The 22,717-nt window shown below is 37.4% G+C and overlaps 2 protein-coding genes across 5 annotated transcripts in view; one reads left to right on the top strand and one right to left on the bottom strand.

The window, feature by feature from the left end:
* The first annotated feature begins 6,084 nt into the window (after positions 1-6,084).
* LOC131160170 (uncharacterized) lies at positions 6,085-6,937 on the top strand. Its single transcript, XM_058115555.1, has 3 exons — positions 6,085-6,239; positions 6,358-6,483; positions 6,574-6,937. Exons 1-3 carry the CDS (start codon positions 6,135-6,137, stop codon positions 6,757-6,759), a joined length of 417 nt encoding a protein of 138 aa, XP_057971538.1. The 5' UTR covers positions 6,085-6,134; the 3' UTR covers positions 6,760-6,937.
* Positions 6,938-11,134: 4,197 nt separating this feature from the next.
* Positions 11,135-22,717, bottom strand: part of LOC131160168 (autophagy protein 5) — a 74,014-nt gene continuing 62,431 nt past the window's right edge. For all 4 annotated transcript variants that reach the window (XM_058115550.1, XM_058115551.1, XM_058115552.1 and 1 more), the window contains one exon: positions 11,135-11,618. In XM_058115550.1, coding sequence (XP_057971533.1) covers positions 11,266-11,618 — 353 coding nt within the window. In that variant the 3' untranslated portion in view covers positions 11,135-11,265. The remainder of the gene's footprint in view (positions 11,619-22,717) is intronic.

Raw genomic sequence — 22,717 nt, 5'->3', positions numbered from 1 at the left:
TTAGCAAGGGATTGGGCTAAGTAGCTAATCAGATCTGCCCATCCAAAATTACAATTGAAAACTACATTCTAATTTTTTTTTTCCAAATTTGCAATCCTAGTTTCTATCTAATTATTATGCGTAAAAATGAGAAATAAATAAATATATATCTAATTTATTTAAATTTAAATTATTTAACTCAAACCTATACGATTATTATTATAATTTCATTTTATAAAAACCAAGCTAACACCATGTTTTGTTTGGAAAAAAGTTTATCTAAAGCACTGCCTTCCCTACATTTAGTTTTCAAATGGGTCTATTTCAAGAGCACAAAAAAGTTCCTTTAATGGAATATGGTGGTCCATAAAATTATTCTCTGTTCTCTCTCCTTATTGAGTTTCTGAGATCAATCATTTCTCGAAGCAATCACTCTACTAAGTTGTATTCTTTTTTAGTTCTAACTCACTCCCTTCATCTTCTCCCATCTCCCCGAAAAAAAAAAAAAAAAAAAATCATGTGACCATCATGAGGTCATTCCATTGTCACCTACATACACAAAGACTTATAAAATAAAGTTTTAGAGAGGCATGGGCCTAATAAATTGAATTAGACATGAAAAAGAAAAGGAGCCATTAAAATGAACAGGGATAGATAGGAATTGATGAAAAGCAGAAAATAAAGAAGATAAAAGGAGACAATAAAGGAACTTTTGCTACTTTTTGTATTGTGTCTGTGTAAATGCAGAATAGTGTGTATATATATACACAGGAGAGAGAGAGAGAGAGAGAGAGTAGAATATTCTCTATAACAAACTTAACAAAAATAATAAAAAGAAAAATATAATATCAAAACAGACAAAATCCGTTTGAACTGAAAATTATTCTTGATCGAAGGGTGGTTGAGTAGTGTTTATACGCCCCTGCGAACCAAACGTGTGTGGAAGAACAGTGAGGCTCGAACGAAGAGAAGCAAATCGAGAAGCGGATAAAGGTTTTGTGAAAATATCAGCGAGTTGATCCTTGCTTGAAAGAAAAGACACCTGGAGAGCTTCTACCTAAATGCGATCACAGACAAAATGATAGTCAACATCAACATGTTTGGTTCGAGAGTGCATAAGTGGATTCATAGACAAGTAAGTTGCTCCCAAGTTATCACAAAAGAGAGTTGGAGATGTGGACAAGAAAACACCCAATTCAAATAGGAGGGATTGTAACCACAGTAGTTCACAAGTGGCATAAGCTAGAGCTTTGTACTCAGCCTCTCTGCTAGATCTGGCAATAGTGGGTTGCTTCTTTGAGCTCCATGAAACTAAGTTGCCACCAAAGAAGACACAGTAACCTCCAATTGATTTTCTGTCATCGGGATACCCTGCACAGTCTGCATCTGTGTAGGCAGTCAGGGACAAGGTATTTGAGGGTTGCAGTAGTAAACCATAATGCAAAGTATGTTTTAGATAGAGTAAGATGCGCTTAACACTCTACTAGTGAGATAAGCATGGGGCATGCATGAACTGATAAACACGATTGACAAAGAAGGCCAGGTCTGGTCTGGTGAAGAGTAGGTACTGTAAGCTGCCCACTACACTTCGATATAGCGTAGGATCTAGAACATGAGTGGAGTCAAACGCAGACAGTTTAGTGGAGGAGGACATAGGACTAGTGATTGGCTTGCAGTTCATCATATTTGTCTTGTTAAGTAGATCCAAGATATATTTCCGTTGACAAGGCATGAGCCCAGAAGAGGTATGATGACATTCACCACCCAAGAAGTAGTGTAAAGATCCCAGATCCATGATAGGAAAGTCAAAGGTCAGGGCAGAAATGAAGTGGGATATAACACTCGAACTGGAGCATGTAATCACAATGTCATCAATATATACAAGAAAGTAAACTGTTACGGATTGATGCTCATAAATGAATAGGGATGTATTTGATTTGGAAACAATAAATACAAGTTCTAGTAGCCGAGAGCTGAGCCTAGCATACCAGGCTCGAGGGGCCTGTTTAAGGCCATAGAGAGCACGATTGAGTTTACAGACATAATGAGAAAATTGTGGATGAATAAACCCAGGGGGTTGAGTCATGAAAACCTGCTCATCTAAATTGCCATGTAAAAAGGCATTCTGAACATCCAATTGATGAATTGGCCAACCATACGAGACTGCAATGGAGAGAACTAACCTGATTGTAGTAGGTTTGATCACAGGGCTAAAGGTTTCGGTTTAATCCAAACCTTCAAGTTGGCTATAACCTTTGGCAACCAAGCGGGCCTTTCGTCTCTCAATGGATCCATTAGACAAATTTTTCGTCTTAAAAATTCAACGACAGCCAACAACATGTTGATTGGGTGTAAGAGGAACAAGAGACCAAGTATTTGTGGACATCAAAGCATCAAACTCAACCTACATCGCATGCCTCCATTCAGGAAATTTGGAGGCTTGAGTAACAGAGGTGGGCTCCTCTAGGACAGTAATGGTAGTGGTATGGGCGCGAGGCGGAGGCCAGGGGATGGTTCCATTAGTTCAGATTTTAGGGCAAACTTTTTGTGCTCTAGCTCTTGTGTGCATGGGATGAAGGGAAGTGGTAGGAATCATAGAGAGAGAAGGAGAAGAAGGTGAAGGAGAGAGTGATGATGAGGACGAGTCAAGGGAAGCCCTAGTGGATTGTCAAGAGGAGGAAGCAAGAGCAGGTGAGACGGGTGGGAGCTGGGTTTGGGAGTGAGGGATGGAAGAGTGTGTTGAAGGCCCAGTGTTACTGGGAGGAGATGATGGGCCGAGAATCCAATGGGCCGACTGAAAAGAGAGAGGGAAGTATGAGACGAAATGGGCTGAGCTGGACAATATTGAAGGGAGCTAAAACTGGAATATGCATATGATAAGGACATTTTCGTCAAATAAAACATCCGGGAGATGTACATCCGGTCAGTAGGAACATTGAACGCACAGATAACCATGATGAGAAGCACTATAGCTGAGAAAACACAAGGAGGGAATCTGAAGTCCATTTCTGTGTTGATTATATGGCCTAAGATTGGGCCAACATTGACAACTGAAAGTTTTTAGAAAAAGGTAATCAGGTTTGTAATGAAATAAAATCTCAAATGGGGATTTTTTATTTAAAATGGGAGAGGGTAGACGATAATAAGAAGCGGCAGTAATAAAGCATCGGACCAATAGAAATGAGGTAAAGCAGAATAAGCAAGAAGGGCAAGACTAGTTTCCACAATGTGCCTATGTTTTCTTTCAACCGAGCCATTTTGTGAATGAGCATGGGGACAAGAGATGTGATGACAAATACCAAAGGATTTTAACACATTATTAAGAGATCGAAATTCACCACCCCAATCAGATTGTAATGAACGGATTTTTGTATTAAAGAGAGTTTCTAACAAAGACTACATCAGAGTTGCATTTTAAAGGAAAAATCCAAGTAAATCGACTGTAGTCATCTACAAAGGAAACATAATAATGAAAACCACCACGAGAGATCAAAGGTGCAGGGCCCCAAAAATCGGAGAAAATGAGAAGAAGCGGGGTAGGTGAACGATGAGATGAGCGACCATAAGGGAGCTAGTGAAGCTTAGCCTTGCAGCACAAAGAGCATAAACCCGAAGAGGAAGAGGATTTGGTGGGCAGAGACATCTGTGAGATGAGTTTATGTACTAATTGCATGGAAAGTGACCAAGACAAGAGTGCCACTGAGATGAGGAGACACGCTCACCAACATGAGCTTGAGGAGGTGGAGATGGGAACACGTACATGCCATCCTTAGTAGAACTACGAAGGAGAAGTTGCTGAGTTTGTGAGTCCTTCACACACAAAAAAAAGATGAGTGAAATTCAAAAAATACAAAATTATCCTTACATAATTTGCGGACTGAAATTAAATTCTTAGAAATTGAGGGAACATGGTAGAGTTTGGAGAGGAGAATACTGCCATTGGAGGAAGGTATGGTGGAGCTACCAACATGATGAATTGGGATAGAAGAGCCATCACCAACACGAACTTGTTCATCACCTTTGTATTTAGAAGGGTTGAAAGAGAGATTAGAGAAATCATGGGTGAAGTGGTGGGTAGTAGCTGAATCGGGGTACCAATTGGAGTCTGTAGATGTGGAAAAGGGTTGCTGAAATTGTGGGCCTGAAGTGAGGTGGGCTGAGAGGGAAGGTGGTGGAGAAGATTGATATTTGTAATCAAATCGGTGGTAACAGGAGATGGCGGTATGGCCTCTTTTATGACAGACCTGACAGGTGGGTCGATTAGGTGAAAAGGGAACTGGGGAGGAGGAGGGAGGACGACCACCATGCCTTCCACAACCTTCACGACCACCACCTCTGAAATTGCCCCTGCGTGTGAGAAGCCTCGGCCGCAAGAGAAGTCGGTAGCAGGTTTTTTTTGAGTGGTGTTAGTAGAAAATTCAGGAGATGCTGCAAGTGTGGTGCTCTGATGGTTCAAACGTGCTTCATGAGTCAAGAGATGGCTATATACTTGCACCGGAGTAAGTGAATCCACACGAGTAGTGATGGATGTAACAAAGGAATCGTAGTTAGAGCCTAAACCAGCCAGGAGATATGTAATCAAATCAGATGAAGGAATGATTTTACCAGCCATGGCAAGGGAGTCTTGGAGGAGCTTTGCCCAACGATAGTATTCAGGAATGGTTTCTGAACCCTTCTTGAGGGTAGTGAGCTGGAGTTGAACCTGCATGATGCTTGCATTTGATTTTGTAGCAAATAGATCTTCAAGGTTGTCCACACCTCACGAGAAGAAGTAGTTGTGAAGACATGAGCAATCAATGTTTTAGAGAGGGAGGAGATCAGGACACTGATGATGGCTTGATCCTGCTGTTGCCAGGCGAGAAATTCAGGGGACGGTGCATTGTTCTTGCCGATTGAGTGAGAAGGAACTGAGGAGCCATCAATGTATCCAAAGAGATTCTGACCTTTGCGATAGGATATGAGTTGTGCCTTCCATAGTAAGTAATTGTCATGGGTTAACTTCACTGTAATCATATTGATGGGAGAAGGAAGGGAAATAACTAAAGGTTGCGTGTAAGAAGACGATGTAGTAGGAGATTTTGCCATGCTGTAGACGAGAGAATAGACGCAAGTCCTAACAGAGCTCTAATACCATGATGAAAAGCAGAAAATAAAGAAGATAAAAGGAGACAATAAAGGAAATGAATTCTGCTGCTTTTTGTATTGTGTCTATGGAAACGCAGAACAGTGTGTATATATATACACAGGAGAGAGAGAGAGAGTAGAATATTCTCTGTAACAAACTTAACAAAAATAATAAAAAGAAAAATATAATATCAGAACAGACAAAATCCGTTTGAGCTGAAAATTATTCTTGATCGAAGGTTGGTTGAGTAGTGTTGATAGGAATGCAATAAAATTGGAACAACAGAGGACAAAACTACATTGACATAGTTTATCAAGGATCCAAAGTTTTAAGTCATTAATTGATTTGTCTATTTAATTAGTTAATTCATTTATTCTCAAGTGCTTACCGTATATATTTTAGTTCATTGAATTTGGATTATAAGCAATTCATTAATAAACACAAATAGTCTATCATGATTCACGCCATGCACATACAACCCACAATATTTTGTAGAAAATAATTTCTTTCTTGTTGAGAAGTAATAACTAATAAGTTGCCGAAAAAAATAAAATAAAAATAAAATGATATTTATAATGTTATATTATTGTGAAATAATAATTTTTTTTTTATTTTTAATATTTATAATGTATAATTGTAAGCTTCTCATAAAACCTCCCATCTTATTTATTATAGATATTTTCCTAAACTTTGGGTTTGAAATATTTTTTCTAGAGTGAATATAGCACAACTTATTTATTATAGATATTTCTAGTAAGTTGCCTAAAAAAACAAAATGAATCTTTAAGTTAAGTAGATTTTAGAAAGAAAAAAGAATTTGAAAAGATTACATAATATTTATAGATTTTAATTAGGTACCAAAAGGGAATTAAGCAAGTAGACGTACATGTAGCTGAGGCTGATTTCCTAAATTCAATTGGCAGCCTCGTCATAGCTCCAACCTTAATTTGGAAGCTTATGAGTATTAATAGACAGACCTGCACGCAGCATTGCGTCGTCCATCAGAAACCCTAATTGCTTCATTAGAATCATGAGTAGTCCAAGTAGAAAGAAGCAGAACTCCTCCGGCAAACCATCATCATCGAGAAGAAGAGGAAGGGAATTAGACCGACAACAACAGCAACTTGAGGCAGAGGTTTTATTGATTATGCCTTGCTTAGTTTCAAACTTCAATATTTATTTTGAGTTTTAGAGTTTCATTACTCCATCTGACCGTACAATTATTGTACATGGATATACATGTACGCATGCAGATTTGTGAACTGAAAGCTAAAAATTCTTGTTTGAGGAAGATACTCGCTGACACAAGGCAAAGAGCCAATGAAGCAGCTGCTTGCAACAGAGATTTAAAAGCTAGCGTTGGGTCAATGAGGGCCATGGTACGCATACGCACACGCACACGCACACAAATATATAAATATATATATGCAGTGATGATGGAATTGCTTATCGGCATGGCATGGGTACAGGCGCAAAAGAATGAAGAGGAGATGGTTAAAAGACTCGCTACTGAAGTGAGCCCACTGCTCTTCCAAGCCATGTCTCAGATTGCTTCTTCATCATCATCATCTGATTGTGTTGGAAAACAAGCTGCTTCCTGCAGCAGCGGCAGCAAAACAGCGGCCGACGCAGAAGAACCCAACTCCCAAGAATGACACGAGCAACAGTAGCTTAATGTGCAGCAGCAGTAGCCGAACAACCTAAATCAGACGAATTTACATTAGTATAATATGCAGTAGCAGATCGATTAGTCGATAGCTATTTCAATTTTAATTTATTTTTAGCTATTTCAATTTTAATTTATCTTTCTATCAATCTTAATTCGGTATCCCGGGATATTCATTGATTGCTTCAATCTTAATTAATTAATCCGACGACTTATTTCAGTTAATTATTCATCCCTACCACGTTATAAAATATTTTTCAAGAAGACATATCTATTTGTATGCGGCCTTTTTTATGGTACAAGTACTTTTTTTTTTGTTTTTAAGCTTTGTTGGTTTTCCTTCAATTGTTGTTCTTGCAGATTAAGCCCATGCATCACCAAAATCCTTCCAAAAAAAAAAAAATTCCATGCATCTCCAAATGCAATATTATATATATATATATATATATATATGTAAGTATGTGCCAAAGTTTTATGATTCTAAATGTGATAGAATTAGTGTGCAATATTAAAATTAATGATGGAATGTTTCAAAATTAGTGTTGGACTCTTTGGAAATTTTGGATGAAAAGTTATAGTCCTATCTCTCGAATGTGTTACCTATTTTGTAAATGTAAAACATGTGATAATAGTTTCAACATTTATTAGCATTAAATATATGATGAGCAATACCCATGTATCATGTCTTTCACATCTAAAAGAATAAAATAGGCACGTGGATGGGTAGGTTCGCTATGTTAAACAAAATTATACATGAAATCTATCCCTTTATACGATTAATAGTACTATAATAATTTAAATAATTATCTCTAAAAAAATGTTACTTTTCTAGGCCTATGCCCCCCACTCAAATTTCAAAACATTCCATAATTTTATGCTTATCCCACATAGGAAGCACAAGAATACTCTACATATGCGTTTTCACTAGAGGCACAGTGGTTTTTTAAAGAATTCACTTGTTTTTGTGTGTGTGTATTCTGTTGATATTTTAGTCACTTTTTCAATTCTTCTTCGAAATTTAAAAAATCATTTAAGATGCGTGTATTATATTGATAACATTTCAAGATTGGAAGTAATTGCTTGTAGCTCATTTATTAAAATGGTAATAAAGAATTTAAATAGCTCAATAGATCACCGTAGACCATGAAAGAACTTCAAGATCAATAGAATTAATTAACTGCTTGTGGATGATCAACATATTGATAATAAATAAGTTAGGTAGGAGTATTGTAGCAAAATTTATTGGTATACATCATTTAATTACTATTCCCACAAAAAAATAAAATTGTCGAACAAGATTTTCTTATTAATGTCTGGTTCAGTCCTTAAAGCAACATCCTGAGAAAAGTTTAAAACTACCAACTTTCAAGTTCTAATCCCAAGAAAGAACAAGATTGAGAATCAGAATAAGAAATGAACTACCACTTTTTCTGCAGCTTAGAGGTAATATATATATTTGTGTGTGTGGTGACAGCAATAAAATACTTGTTGTGTGTACTATATTTTATTTATAAGGGCACTGTCTATATATACAATTCAGGAGGAATCAAAGAATAAAAATGATTACAATTTAATTAGAAAGGAATATATTGGTTACAACTTATTTTGTACTATAGTTGGGTTGGTATAACTGCTAATACGCCCCCTCGAGTCCAAAGGGGTGTCAACCACTTTGAGACTTGTTGTACGAGAGGTAAGTGTGGGGCATGGCCAAGTAGTGAAGGGGATAGAATGGGTAAGGAGGCCGGAGTAGAAGAAACAGGCGGTGCAGAGATTGTGAGCTGAGATTGTGCAAAAGGAAATGAAGTTTCATCAAATCTGACACCACAGGATATGTAAAGTCTACTTTTGGAGAGATCAAGACATTTGTAACTCTTATGAGAAGCATTATAGCCAAGGAATAAGTAAGGAGTGGACCGAAAATTAAATTTGTTAGGAAGGTATGGACGAAGGTTAGGCCAGCAAAGGCAACCAAACACCTTCAAAAAATTGTAATCCGGTTCATGATTAAATACCATAGAATAAGGAGGTTTATGATTTAATGTTTGAGTGGGGAGACGGTTTATTAAGTAAACAGCAGTTTCAAAGGCATCAGCCCAATAAGTAAAAGGAAGAGATGTTTGGGCCAAGAGGGCAAGCCCAGTTTCAACAATATGATGGTGTTTTTGTTCAACGAGTCCATTTTGTTTATGGGTGTGAGGACATGAGAGGCGATCGTGAATACCAAGTTTTTGACACATGGAGGATATGGGTTTAAATTCACCACCGCCATCAATTTGTAAGGTTATTAATTTGGTGTTAAACATTCTCTCAACAAAGGATGAAAATTTGGAAAATATGTGAATGGCATCAAATTTTTGTTTAATAGGAAATAACCAAGTGAATCTGGTAGTGATCCACAAAGGAAACTTAGTATTTATAACCCAAACGAGATACAAATGAGGATGGGCCCCAAAGGTCCAAACAAACTAATTCCAAAAGGGCATGTGATACACAGCCCGACTTGAGGGAAAGGGAAGCTAAAGTAATTTTGCAAGAGGGCAAACGAGGCATTTGAAGGAGGCTTCTGAGGAGCAATGCGTCAAACAGTTGGTGTGCAGAACGCGATGGACGAGAGCAAGGGAAGGATGACCCTATCTATGATGCCACTTTGGAAGAGAAGCGTGTTGACTGACATGGGTGGAAAGAGAGGACTGAGTGGTGGAAGGAAAGACTTATAACCCATCACAGGTTGGCCCAGTGAGGAGGATTTGCTTCGTCTGCGAATCCTTGACAAAAAAGTTAGAGGAGTGAAATTCAAAGAAGCAATCATTATCAATGCAGAAACAAAAAACAAAAATTAGGTTTTTCATAATTGACAGAACATGAAGGAGATTTTTTAGAAGAAAGGGAGAGGAAGCAGGAAAAGAAGAATCACTGAAGTTTTGGATGGGAATTCCGGAGCCATCGCCAACCTTGATGGTGTCATCACAACTATATTGCCCGGTTGAAAGGTTCAGGTTCGATAGAGCATTAGTTATATGGTGAGTGGCTACAGAGTCAGGGTACCACACATTGTCTGAAGAAGAGCTAGGAGCAGTGAAATTTGCCAAGAAATTGCGAGGAGAATCATATTGATAAGCAAGATTGAATATGTTTTGCACTGGAGTGCCACATGCCCAATCTTGTTGCAAACCGGCAAGTTGGCAGAGAGAATGAGGACTACTAGTTGTGATCACCACAATTGTAATAAGAGTATATCCCACGGCCACAGTTGCGATAAGCATTGCGATCACCACAATTGTAATAAGAGTATATCCCACGGCCACGGCCCTGTCTCCTAGCTCGATGAAGAGGATGACCTCATGAACTAGCAACAAAGCTAAAATTCGCAAAGAAATCAAGAGGAGGTCTGAATGTGGAAGCATGAGAGAGGCGATTTTTGTGAATGAAAAGTAGTTGATATGGTTCATGGGTAGTCAAAGGTTCAGCTCTGGTGGTAATGGAGGTTACGAAGGATTCATAGGAGGGATCAAGGCCATTTAACATATAGAAAACAAGCTCTATATCAAATAGAACATTACCAGTTGCTGGAAGTGAGTCGACAACGAGCCAAACTTTCCCAAAATAATCAGAGATGGATTGGTCTCCACAAGAGAGGTTGGTGAGTTGAAATATGATCTGAAACTCTTTTTCTTGTGAGTGAGAGAACATGGTGGAGAGGGAACACCAAAGACCACGAGATGCTGAAGAAGAGAGCACTTGGCTGAGGATTGATTTCGAGAGAGAGGAGAACATAACACTGAGGACCAGCTGATCAGTGCGTCTCCAAGCCAAGAAGGCAAGGTCAGGTTTGGGTGGCTGCTCTGCAATTGCATGAGAAATTCCGATGGAGGAAGCAACCCATTGACATAGGAGAAGAGGTCCTAACCCCTTAGGTAAGCTGTAATTTAAACTTTCCAAAGGAGATATTTCTCAATGGTGAGTTTGGTGGTAACAATGTGAGAAAATAAATAAGCAATGGAAGGCAACGAGGGAAAGGATAATTCCATGGATCTAAAGACAGGCTAGTCACGGCAGCTCCAATACCATGTTGACAGCAATAAAATACTTGTTGTGTACTGTATTTTATTTATGAGGGCATTGTCTATATATACAATTCAAGAGGAATCAAAGAATAAAAATGGTTGCAATTTAATCAGAAAGGAATATATTAGTTACAACTTATTTTGTATTGTAGCTGGTCTGGTATAACTACTAATAATATATACTTTTGAATATACATAAAAATATAGCTAATTAGATTCTCAACACTCCAACGAGGACAGAGTAATGAAGTTCTTCAGGTTTTTAGTTGAGGTGGAAAAATAGAAGCGGATCACAGCTTGAAATCTAAAGAGATGATGAAAATAAATCAATGTAAATGTCCTGTACAATTCTATACAGCAAATGGTGTTTGGTCGTCGGATACAGAAAACGCAAGATCTGTGAGAATCAGATGAACAAAATGGGGATGTCATCTATCACATGTACTTGCTGGTAAAACTTTGACACACATACAAATATGAAGGAAGTGCTCAGGGTTCATCAAGTTCTTAACCGTCCACGAGAACGGTGTCTCTAGTTTTGGTTCAATACCCTGGATGCGGATGAACTTAACTTCAGCATTATCACTGGGGCAGCAGGACTCTGCATGTTCATACGATTTTTCTCCCATCTCTTCCACATTTCTGATGCTGCTTCCATCTTCCAAACAGATTCCCTGCTCCTCTCCAACTTCTGCTCTCGATACTTCATTCCTTAAAAGTTTCTTCGTAAAGAGTTCCGGCAGTAGAGTTCTCAATGCATCCCCCAACGTAAAACATTTACCTGCAGCAAACAGATAAAACAACATAGACTAGGAGTTGCTAAAACAGTTCGTCACAACATACACACAAGCTGCCATATCAAAATGACAAACCCCGATCAATGGAAAGGCAAATTAACAATATAATTACCATTTTCAGGAGCCAAAATTAAATGCAAGTGTGATTTCTTAGGAGGTCAAAAACCAACAGATGGCAAATTTTTAGCAATGTCACTCCACTAAGTGGATTCAATTTAATTGACCCTGATTCCAGAATACACAAACCCTGGGCTGACAATCTAGACTACTTAGTCACCCACCTGGGGCCTGGAGGGGGGAGCATTATGTACGGTCTTACCCCATCCTTTCAATATATTGATTCTGTAATTTAAAACTATGACCTTGGTGTAGCAACCTCACAATTTACCACTGTCAACCTTACTTCTGCGCTTATTGATTAAATCAATTCAACAATATTCATAGGGCTGGCTGAGTCATAATTTTAAAAATTATATATATATATATATATAATTTGAAGTTTCAAAAAGTTATTAAGACTCCAGGAAGTTCGTTGATTAGTGCTATGCTTGGCACAATCGAGGCTGGAAATTTAATTGCCATCAAAAATCAATGTGATCTTTCAATGTAATATGATGGATTCTTATGATGGTGTGCAACCTAGACTGGCAGGTCAAAGATTCATCATTCAGACTGGTTGGATCAATTTAGGTTCAATAACAGTGGGCAAGTTTTTTATGTCCCCAAAGCAGACTGACATCCAGAATATTTTATGAATGTCCAAAATTTCCATTGGCATCCTCAAAACATAATTATAGAGTAATATATTTTCATTCATTTTTCATGTAAGCAATCGTTTTTTATATTTTTATTTTCATCTATTTTTATAATTTAGTTTAATTCATTTTCCATGCCTAACATTAACTCGCTATCAAAACATTAATTACTTTTAGTTATTGAACAAAATACAGTAAAAAAATTAAAAATTTTAAATATACTAAAATATTTTAGAATATCAAAAATGGGCGCTAAAAAAAAATGTAGTCATAAATTAGTTATCAATTAGATTTAGCAAATTTATGTAGTAGTTTTAATTAATTGTGAGAAGGGGAGGTTAGGTGCAACGGTAAGATTGTCGTTGTGTGACCTCGAGATCACAGGTTCAGGGCGTAGAAACAGCCTGGTGCAAAAATGCATGGGAATGCTGCATACTATATACCTATTGTGATCCACCCCTTCCCCGGACCCCGCATACGCGGGAGCTTTGTGCACCGGCTGCCCTTTTAATTAGTTGTGAGTTGCCTAATACTTTTCGATATCACAATATCTTTACTGTTTAATCAAGCAAGATTATTTTACAAATGAAAAGTGGACACCAAATTGAACTTTATGTGGCACTCGATATGTTATGCAATGAATCCTACTGTTAATGAGTTTCCACGAATTGACAACTAGTAAAGTGACATCAAAGGGTAATAGTTCTATAAAACTGTGTAGCATACCTAATAAGTATGTGCTAAAAAAAAAAAATCACACAAGCGTGCGAACATTATTCATCATTACACAATACCTGTCCAAGCAGCAAGCATCATTATTAGTCACTTTCAAGGCACTAATCACAAATGAGGTGCTTATTTAGAAATTCTATTTTTTTCATTAAAAAAATAAAAGGGCAGCCCGATGCACAAAGCCCCCGTGTATGCGGAATTCGGGAAAGGGCGGACCATAATGGGTTTATAGTACGCAACCTTACCTTATATTTTTGCAAGAGACTATTTTCACGCCTCAAATTCGTGACCTCTAGGTCACAGTGACAACCTTACCGTTGCACCTAAGCTCCCCTTCATTAATTTATATTATTTTTCTCTTTAACAAATCAAAGGGATGTGTGAAAAACAAAGCTGATATTAAGAAATTCTAATTTTTATGTGTAATTTTTTATTTAGTTCTTGTGATATTTTTTTGATGTTATTTTATTATATCATAAATGAATATCTAGGATCAACAGTGAGGTTGATCAATGGTAAGGTTGCTCCTTTTTGACTGGTTGGTCAGGGATTAGAGTTCAAGGAAACAACCTCTTTGCGTAAAAATAAGGGTAATGCAATGTACACTTTGATGACTCCCCCGCCCACCCCCCACACTCACAAAGCAGGGAACTTTGTGGCCCAGGAACGCCCAATGAATATCTAAGAGTTTATCTATTATGAAAGTGATACCCTACTAAGACATCCTCTTCAATATATTGAATCCTGTTCCAGAGCATAGAACCAGACATCCTCTTCCCCAAGAAAATACAAGCATTGCTCTCTAAACAAATAGCCCACCAGACATCAAAAGACACACACCTCAAAGCATGGAACCATTTCCACTGTGTCCAAAACCTTTGAGAGAACGAGTTAACAAATCCTTTGCAAACTCCGAAGAAACCTTCTCTCCAAATACTCCAAATAATTTGCTTCTGACCCTCCAAGAAAATAAACACTGAAGAAGCTGGTGAGAGGAGATTCTGAACTTCCAAAAAGCATAAAGAACAATATCTGTAGATAAAGCCAAAAAAAGTATCCTATCTCCAACAGATTGTTAGTATTTACTCTATTAAAAACAATCAACCAAATAAAAGCTTTAATCTTAGAGGGGACCAAGGCCTTCCAAATAGAACTACAGAGTGGAAAAGACGGATTTTCTTGGATTAAAAACTCAAAGACACAAGCAAGAGTGCTAACCCAAACAGCCAAGAACCCACAGCCAATGGTCCATCCTTATGGACGGACATCTTCCAACAAACATAACAAAGAAAAGAGATCCAGCACCTCCCTTTCACTAAGGGGTCCATGAAAATAAAAGTCCCAAGAAATTTCATCCCCCATTGAAATACAGAAGAAATAATTCAATTATTCAAAGAGGAGAACTTACAAAAACGAGGAAAGGAACTGCAGAACGCAGCATCACCCACCCAAATGTCTTCCCAAAACCAAATATAATTCCCAATGCCAAAAACAAATTTCTCTATGGAATAAAGAGGGGGTAAATATGAGAAATATACTTCCAAGGGCTCTCAAATGAACACCATAGCCCTATATTAGCATCACACTGATTGCCTTGCATGCCAAATTTACTTCTGCTAACTTCGCACCAAAAGGAATTGTCCTTCGAGGGAAATCACCAAAGCCATTTACCCATTAAAGCAACGTTTTCAGACACCAGCTATGAAGTTGCTTGTGACGAGCACTTGCAGAGAGTGCTAGAGCTCAATCAACGATGGAGACTGTGATGATGACAAATTCCATCACTTCCATTTAGCGTTTTGATGGACTACATGACTAAACTTGGATTTGACTTGGATTTGGAAAGTAATTGGAAGTATAGGTATGAGAGGCAATAGATCATAAAGACCTCTTTGTATTTGTATATTTATCTTACCTAAGAAGATTATCTTGCGCCGCACCTACATTGCATTGGGCAAAACTACAATTGATGCAACCGATTCTGGATTTGAATGGAGATTGGCCAATTGAGCCCCATCCAGCCAGTAACAATGGTATTTGCCGTTCACCCAACCTTGGGGAGGTGAGGGGCACGACATGCTTGGGTGTATGGAAGTAATCAATTATCTACTCACCCCTTAAATAAGCAGGTTGCTTGATCATTGGCCAATCCATTTCAGGGGAAAAGGATACAAGAACAGATGCTTTGTTCTATCCTCTGGAAAAAGTGGCGAGTGGAAGGGATCTTCATTTCGTGCTAAAGGTAGTTGAACCTCACTTCAAGGTTCTTATTGGAGAACAAGAGGCTAATGCAATGAACACTAGGGCGTCAAATAATCTGGATTTCGTATTGGAGGGGATACTGGTTGATGCACCAACCTTGGAGATGGTCAGATTGGGGTTTTGGTATGTGTATGTGAATGTTTGTTTTTCATTCTTTGCTTCTACTCAAGGAGATTTTTTTCCAGCGATTGTGATTGACGGATCCAGTAGAGATGGTGGTGGCAGTGGCGGCAACAGTGGTGGTGTGATGCGATTTAAGTTAAAATTGCAAACCCAACGAGCTTAAGTCAAAACTTGCAGACAACCCAGTCAAACACAAACAACCCATGGTGACTTAAGCTAGACCCATGGAACCTGTAGAATTGGATCAGTGTCTGCCCTGAAGGCCCTCAATACCACTTGATGCAGAAGCAGCGACTAAAAATATTAGGTTTCAAACTCCAACCCCCTAAAATCAATATGAAAAGGCCTATTTATATGCTTACAAACTAATTTAGAAATCTAAGGGCCTATTTGGTATCGTTTCTATTTTAGGTTTTTGTTTTCATTTCTATACAATGAATATGAAAATGCACTTGTTTAGTCGTCAGTTTTCTATTTCTATTGACGACGGTTTTCACCTATTTGCAAAAAAACTAAAAACCAGATTTTGTGGTTTTCTGTTGTTTTGGTAACCTATTGTCAAAATATTTTAGTATCCAAAATTAACTTTTTTGGATTAAATCATTCATTTTATCCATACTTTAAAATTAAAATTAAAATAAAATGGTCATATGAATTTAAAATATAATTAAAATTAAAAATTCCCATAAAATTTCAAAAAAAAAATTAAAAATAATAATAAAAGCCATTAATTTACTTGTCACATACCATAAGATTGTTCTTCTAAAAGTGAAATTTTTAATATAATAATTAAGCAAAATAATTATAATAACTTTCATTTTTATTATAGTATTTTTAGTTTATATTACTTTGTACTATTATTATTTTAATCATGTTTTGTAATTTTTATTTAATTCAACAATAAAAATGAACATTTGTTTAATCAAGTTATTTATTTGTTTTAGTTCTAGAAGTGCTAACTAAAGAGATCATTTCAATTTTTAGTTTCTAATTCTAGTTCTAGTTTTTTTTTTTTTTTGGTTTCATTTTCATAATTTTTTATAGTGATACCAAACAGCCCCTAAATAAACTAAAATACTAGTTTACTGAAATAATAATGCCCCAAAATAAACTAAAATACTCTACAAAAACTTGTTAGTGTTGACTTTATATGGAACAACTAACCAAATAAAAGCACTAATATTATAGGGGACCTTAGCCTTCCAAATGGTTCAATGAAGCAGAAAAATCATATTGTCACAGATCAAATGCTCAAAGAGAGCGAGAGAGAGTCACTAGAATACTCCCCCAAATAATCAAGGACCCGTGACTGAAAGTCCCTCTTAATTGAAAGAAGAAAATCCTCCAACAAGAACAGTAAACAAGAGAGCTCAATCAATTCCTTATCATTAAGAGCACTCTGAAAATGTAAGTCCCAAGAGAACTCAACCCACTAGAGGTTAAAAACGATGAGATAACTCTATTATGTAAGGAGGAAAGGTATTCTCCTTTTTTGATCCTCTATTATGTAATGAGGAAAGGTCATTCTCCCTTTTTGATCCCTAGTGGATATAATATCTCTTCAGATTTCCATTTTTGCAGGTCACTTAATGATAAGATGGTGGAGGAGCTCTCTTCATTGTTGCTGTTGGAGGGTTGTCATTATTCCCATACGAGGGATATTCAGTCATGTGTTTTAATTTTTTTTTTTAAATAATAAAATAAGATTGATTAATAGAGAAAAATTTTACAAGAGGGAGAATGAGACATCTCCCAAAAAAAACTGGGACAAACTGGAAAGAAACAATTAAAAACAACAAAGAGAGAAGAGACCAACAAGTCAATGTGTCCTCAAATCTCTTCGCAACTCCTAAGAACTTGCCTCTCTGAAAAAACCATAACCAACAAACCAGTGATGCCAAGTACTGAATTTTTTTCCCAAAATCAGCACCTTGTTTAATTTTTTCCCAGAAAAATCCAAGCATTAAGCTCCATTCATATTCCCCCATAAAACTGTAATAATACGACTTCCACAATGCTGGCCATCCTTCCTTCTACCAAAGCCTACAAAGGAGATGGCTAACAAGTCTTCCACCGAAGTAGGACATGCCCAGCCCTATTCCATAATACCAAAAACCTTATTCCAAATCCTCCAAGAAAATTCATAGTGCAGAAGAAGATGAGTTGTTGTTTCGGAGTTTTTGTAACAGAGCACACATACATTGGGAGAGAGAGCCCTTCAAAGGTCCCCTAATTTCCAGCAAGTTACTAATATTTGTCATATTAAGCACAACCAACCAAGTGAAAGCCTTAATTTTTGTGGGACCCTCGCCCTTCCAAATAGTAGGATATAGCATAAATGAAGAGTTGGAATGGGTGCAAAAAAAAAAATTGCAAGAATACACTCTCAACTGATCCAAAGACCAAGAACAAACATCCCTCCCTGAAGAAAGATTACTCCAATTCAGTAAGGTAACAAGATGACAATTCCACCATCTCCCTACTATTAAGAGGTCACCTAAATTGGAGGTTCCAGGAAACCAAAGGACTACTCAGATCACCAACAAAGAAAGATATGGCACTCATAAGTAAGAGATGAGGGAAAGAACTAGAAAAGGAAGAATTTCCAAGCCAAGGATTTTTCTAGAAATGGATACAAGAACTCCTCCCCACCTCAAGTTTAGCATGAGAGGTGAATGAAGAATAAATCAAAGAAATGGACCTCCACAGGCTCCCCAAAGAACATCTTAAATTAAAATTAGTATCCCACCCATTCTCTTCCAACCCAAACTTACTTCTCATTACTTTACACCAAATTGGCAATTCTTCTAGAGGGAAATGCCATAACCATTTAGCTAAAAGAGCAGTGTTTTTATACACCAGCTTACCAAGACCCAGCCTCCCCCCACTCCCTCCTTTTTATACCTACAAACTTCATCCCAGCTCAATAAATGGTCCCTGTGACTCCCCCACCAGACTACAAAAAGTCTCTCATAATCCTATCAAGCTTGCTAGCAATCCCCACTAGAATATTAACAATAGACAAGTAGTATAATAATATGCTAAAAAGACGAGTTTGAATCAAATTTACTCTGCCCCCGAGAGAGAAAAGGACTCCCTTCTGACCATCTAATCTCTTTGTCACCCTTTCCACTATTGGATCTTAAAAATCTACAACTCTAGGATTACCCCCCAAATGGACCCCAAGGTAACTCAAAGGCCAATCTAGATTACCACACCCATTTCAGTAGCCCACTCCCTAACACGCTCAACGGGCACATTCGACTATTCGTGGCTTTAGATGTGTTTTAAATTATTCAGGGCTAATTCACATAAACTTTTTTTTTATTTGTGCTAATATGTCTTTTCCGCTTCATCACAATATTTGGAAGGCCAAAGACCCCTCTATGATCAAGGCTTTTATTTAGTTTGTTGTTCTTGGTAGAGTTGACACCAACAATTGCAAAGTAGGAGGCCTTCAAAGGCTTTATCTCTGGATACGCATGCTTAATGTTCTGATAGATCAAAATCCACTTCTCGTCTTTTTTTTTGCATTTCGTGCTTTGGGAGGGTTTGGAATAAGTTGTTTTTTATCTAGAGAAATCTAGGTTTGTCTAGGGAGGATTTGTTTTCACATATACAGATTTTGGTAGCAAAGATGGGTTGGCATTGTGGAGATATGGGACTTTTGCAATTTGGTGGGGATTTTGGTTGGAACAAAATGCACTTATCTTTATGAGGGGAAAAAAAAAAAGAAAAAGAAAAAAGGGAGAGGTTTTTTTCGCTTTGGGATTAGGATTCATTATACTGATTTGCTTTGGTATGTTGCAGCTGATTGCTTTAAAAGGGTGTTGATGAAGGACAAGAAACAAGCCCTTGGGAAGATCCTTGCCAGAGAATAATTAAGAAGAATTGGGTTAAAGGATTATTGGGTTTAGTTAGTTGTTAATTATGTGTTTAGTTTAATTAGTATATTATTATGTGCAAGGGGCTTGTTTGTAATATTTGTGTATTATAGTGTTATGTTTGTTTTTAGTGGTATATGTGCAATTTCATGTGAAGGCTTTCTTATAAATAGTGTGTGAAAGCCATGTTGTACTTCAGTTGAAGATGAAGAATTGGAGAGTTATCATGCCGATCCACTAGAATGTTCTCATATCCAACCCATTAACAATGAGTTCTGCCCGATAGCATCAACAGAAGAAGAAGTTCACAACCTTTGCTCCATCCAGGAATCATTATCAGCACAAATAAGAAAGGGGATTATGTTTCACCCTCTGCTCTAATCTGGCTATTAGCTAATAAATACTCAAAGCCGATTAAAGTCATTGCATTTTTCGACACAGGAGCAGCATGCAGTTTCCTTAAACTAAGTATTCTCCTAAAAGACAATGGAAGTCTTGTTATAAGGCTTTCAAAGCAGCAAACGGAGAACATTTTTAAGGTCTGATTAAAGAACATACCCATTTATATTAAGCTTCATCTAGAATGCATAATCAAGGCTACATTTGTTGGGCCAAACCTTCCAAACAAAGATCTTCTCATTAGATTTGATATTATTCAGCACTTAAACAAAGTCTAGTGGACAAAACAGGGATTAAAATTTAGACCATATTTGTTACAATGGACCAAGACCCCTAATCTCTTCTAGATCACCCAGTCTTTAGAGGAAATTAAGGCTCAATTAATTCAAGGAAATTGTGCTGACAGTCACAGTGATATTTGGTATCAGAGCCATGGCAACTTAGAGACTCCTTTGGAGCCTCCATCACTCCTTAAGTGATGAATCTCTTTGCCCACTGCTTGTCATTTTATTTTGTTCATCATTGTCCGATTCCCAAGCATAGGAAAATTCCATTTTCAAGCATAGAAAATCTTGGAGTCCCAAGGTCATTTCCACAGGGATTCAATTGGGAAGTTTAAGAGTTCATACGTCACAAAATAATTCAGAGTGAGATGTGTGGGGATTGATTTTTAATGAATACAACCGTTACTTGATTATAACAATTTAATTAAAGGGCTAGGCTTTAGATTTCATCCTAATCTTATCAATGGTAATCAAATCTCATCTTTATAACTCAACCAACATCAATATACCTATTGAACTTGATCGAAAGATATATCACTTGAAACGCATAGGTTTGACAAAAATTGTTGATTAAGGGTATAGAGGTAGACAAGTCCAAGGTGAAAATTATTTCAAATTTGCATACACCAACTTGCATCAAGGATGTGCGGTCCTTCCTTGGACATGCGGGTTTTTATAAAAGGTTTATAAAAGATTTCAGTGCCATTGCACGTCCTTTGTGCAACTTTCTTGCTAATGATGTTCCATTCGAGTAGACAAATGCATGTGAAGCGGCTTTTTCAAAACTAAAAAAAATGTTAATTTCTTCGCCTACAATGCAACCACCAGATTGGAACATGCCCTTTTGAACTTATGTGCGATGCAAGTGATTATGCCATTGGGGCGGTGCTAGGTAAGAGGAGAGATAATAAGCCTTTCGTAGTGTACTATGCTAGTAGAACTCTCAATGATGCAGAAATGAATTACACTACCACAAAAAAAGAGTTACTAGAATTAGTTTTTGCACTGAACAAGTTTCAGTCATATCTTATTGGTTCACCTATTATTGTTTTTACAGATCATGCGGCACTCAAGTATCTGCTCTCTAAGCAGGATGCTAAGTCAAGTCTCATTCAGTGGAACTTGTTCCTTCAAGAATTTGATTTTATTATTAAAGACAAGAAAGGAGTTGAAAACGTTGTGGCTGATCGCTTGTCCCGACTGGTATTTGCTAACCCTCTAGGGCACATCCCTATCAAAGATAGTTTCCTGGATGAACATCTGTTCCTTGTGACGAACCTACCTTGATACGTCGACATTATCAACTATCTCGTGTCTGGGCAACTTCCATCACATTGGAATGCCCTAAGAGAGAAAAATTTCTGGCTGAGGTCAAACATTTCTTTTATGATGACTCATACTTGTTTAAATATTGTCCAGACCAAATTTTGAGAAGATGTATGCCAAATAAAGAGACTCAAGGTGTCATCTCATTCTGTCATAGTGGAGCCTGTGGTGGGCATTTCTCTTCAAGAAAAACCACCGCAACAATTCTACAAAGTGGTCTTTACTGGCCCACTCCTTTTAAAGACGTTCATGAATTCTGCAAATGGTGTGACGGATGCTAAAGGTTAGGAGGGATCACACATAGAAATATGATGCCCTTAAACCCTATTTTGATTATTGAAATTTTTGATTGTTAGGGCATCGATTTTATGGGTCCTTTCCCCCCCTCTTTTGGCTATCTGTACATTTTTTTAGCAGTGGATTATGTATCCAAATGGATAGAGGCTATTCCAACGAGAACTAACGATCACAAGGTGGTGATCAAGTTTTTAAAAGAAAATGTTTTATCTCGTTTCTGGATGCATAAATCAATCACTGGTGATGGCGGCTTACATTTCTGTAATAGATCTTTTGAAACTTTAATGAAAAAATATGGTATTGCTCATAAAGTTTCAACTGCCTATCACCCGCAAACTAATGGGCAAGCGAAATTGGCTAATAGGGAGATTAAAATTATCCTTGAAAAAACGGTAAACCTGAACCATAAAGACCGGTCCTTCAGATTAGTTGATGCGCTTTGGGCATACCGCACTGCTTTCAAAACCATTTTGAATATGTCTCTTTATAGGCTAGTTTATGGTAAGGCTTGCCATTTACCTGTGGAAATGGAACATAGAGCCTACTGGGCCATTAAAACTTTGAATTCTAATCTTGGAATGGCCGGTGACCATCATCATTTGCAACTAAATGAACTTGAAAATTAAGAAGAGATGCTTATGAGAACTCTAGAATTTATAAAGAGAAGGTAAAGGGTTTTTATGATCAACATATTGGGAAGAGACAATTTGAACCTAACCAAAAGGTCTTATTGTACAATTCTAGGCTTCACTTGTTTCCAGGTAAGTTGAGATCCCGTTGGACAGGTCCTTACATAGTAAGGACGGTTTACCCTCATAACACTATGGATATTGAAAATCCCAAAGATGGTAATGTTTTCAAGGTAAATGGGCAACGTCTGAAACCATTTTTAGAAGATTTCCCTCGTGTTAGCACTGAAGAGGAATTGGTGGATCATGCTTACCAGGACCTCCCCTCTACTTAGACAACCTTCAATCTCATAGTCTTGTATATATTTCACTTTCTTTATTTTATTTTTATG

This window comes from Malania oleifera, chromosome 7, assembly GCF_029873635.1.
Source record: "Malania oleifera isolate guangnan ecotype guangnan chromosome 7, ASM2987363v1, whole genome shotgun sequence".
NCBI classification, from domain to species: Eukaryota; Viridiplantae; Streptophyta; class Magnoliopsida; order Santalales; family Ximeniaceae; genus Malania; species Malania oleifera.
Note: the sequence above shows the minus strand (reverse complement) of the source record. Positions and strands in the feature narration are given on the sequence as shown.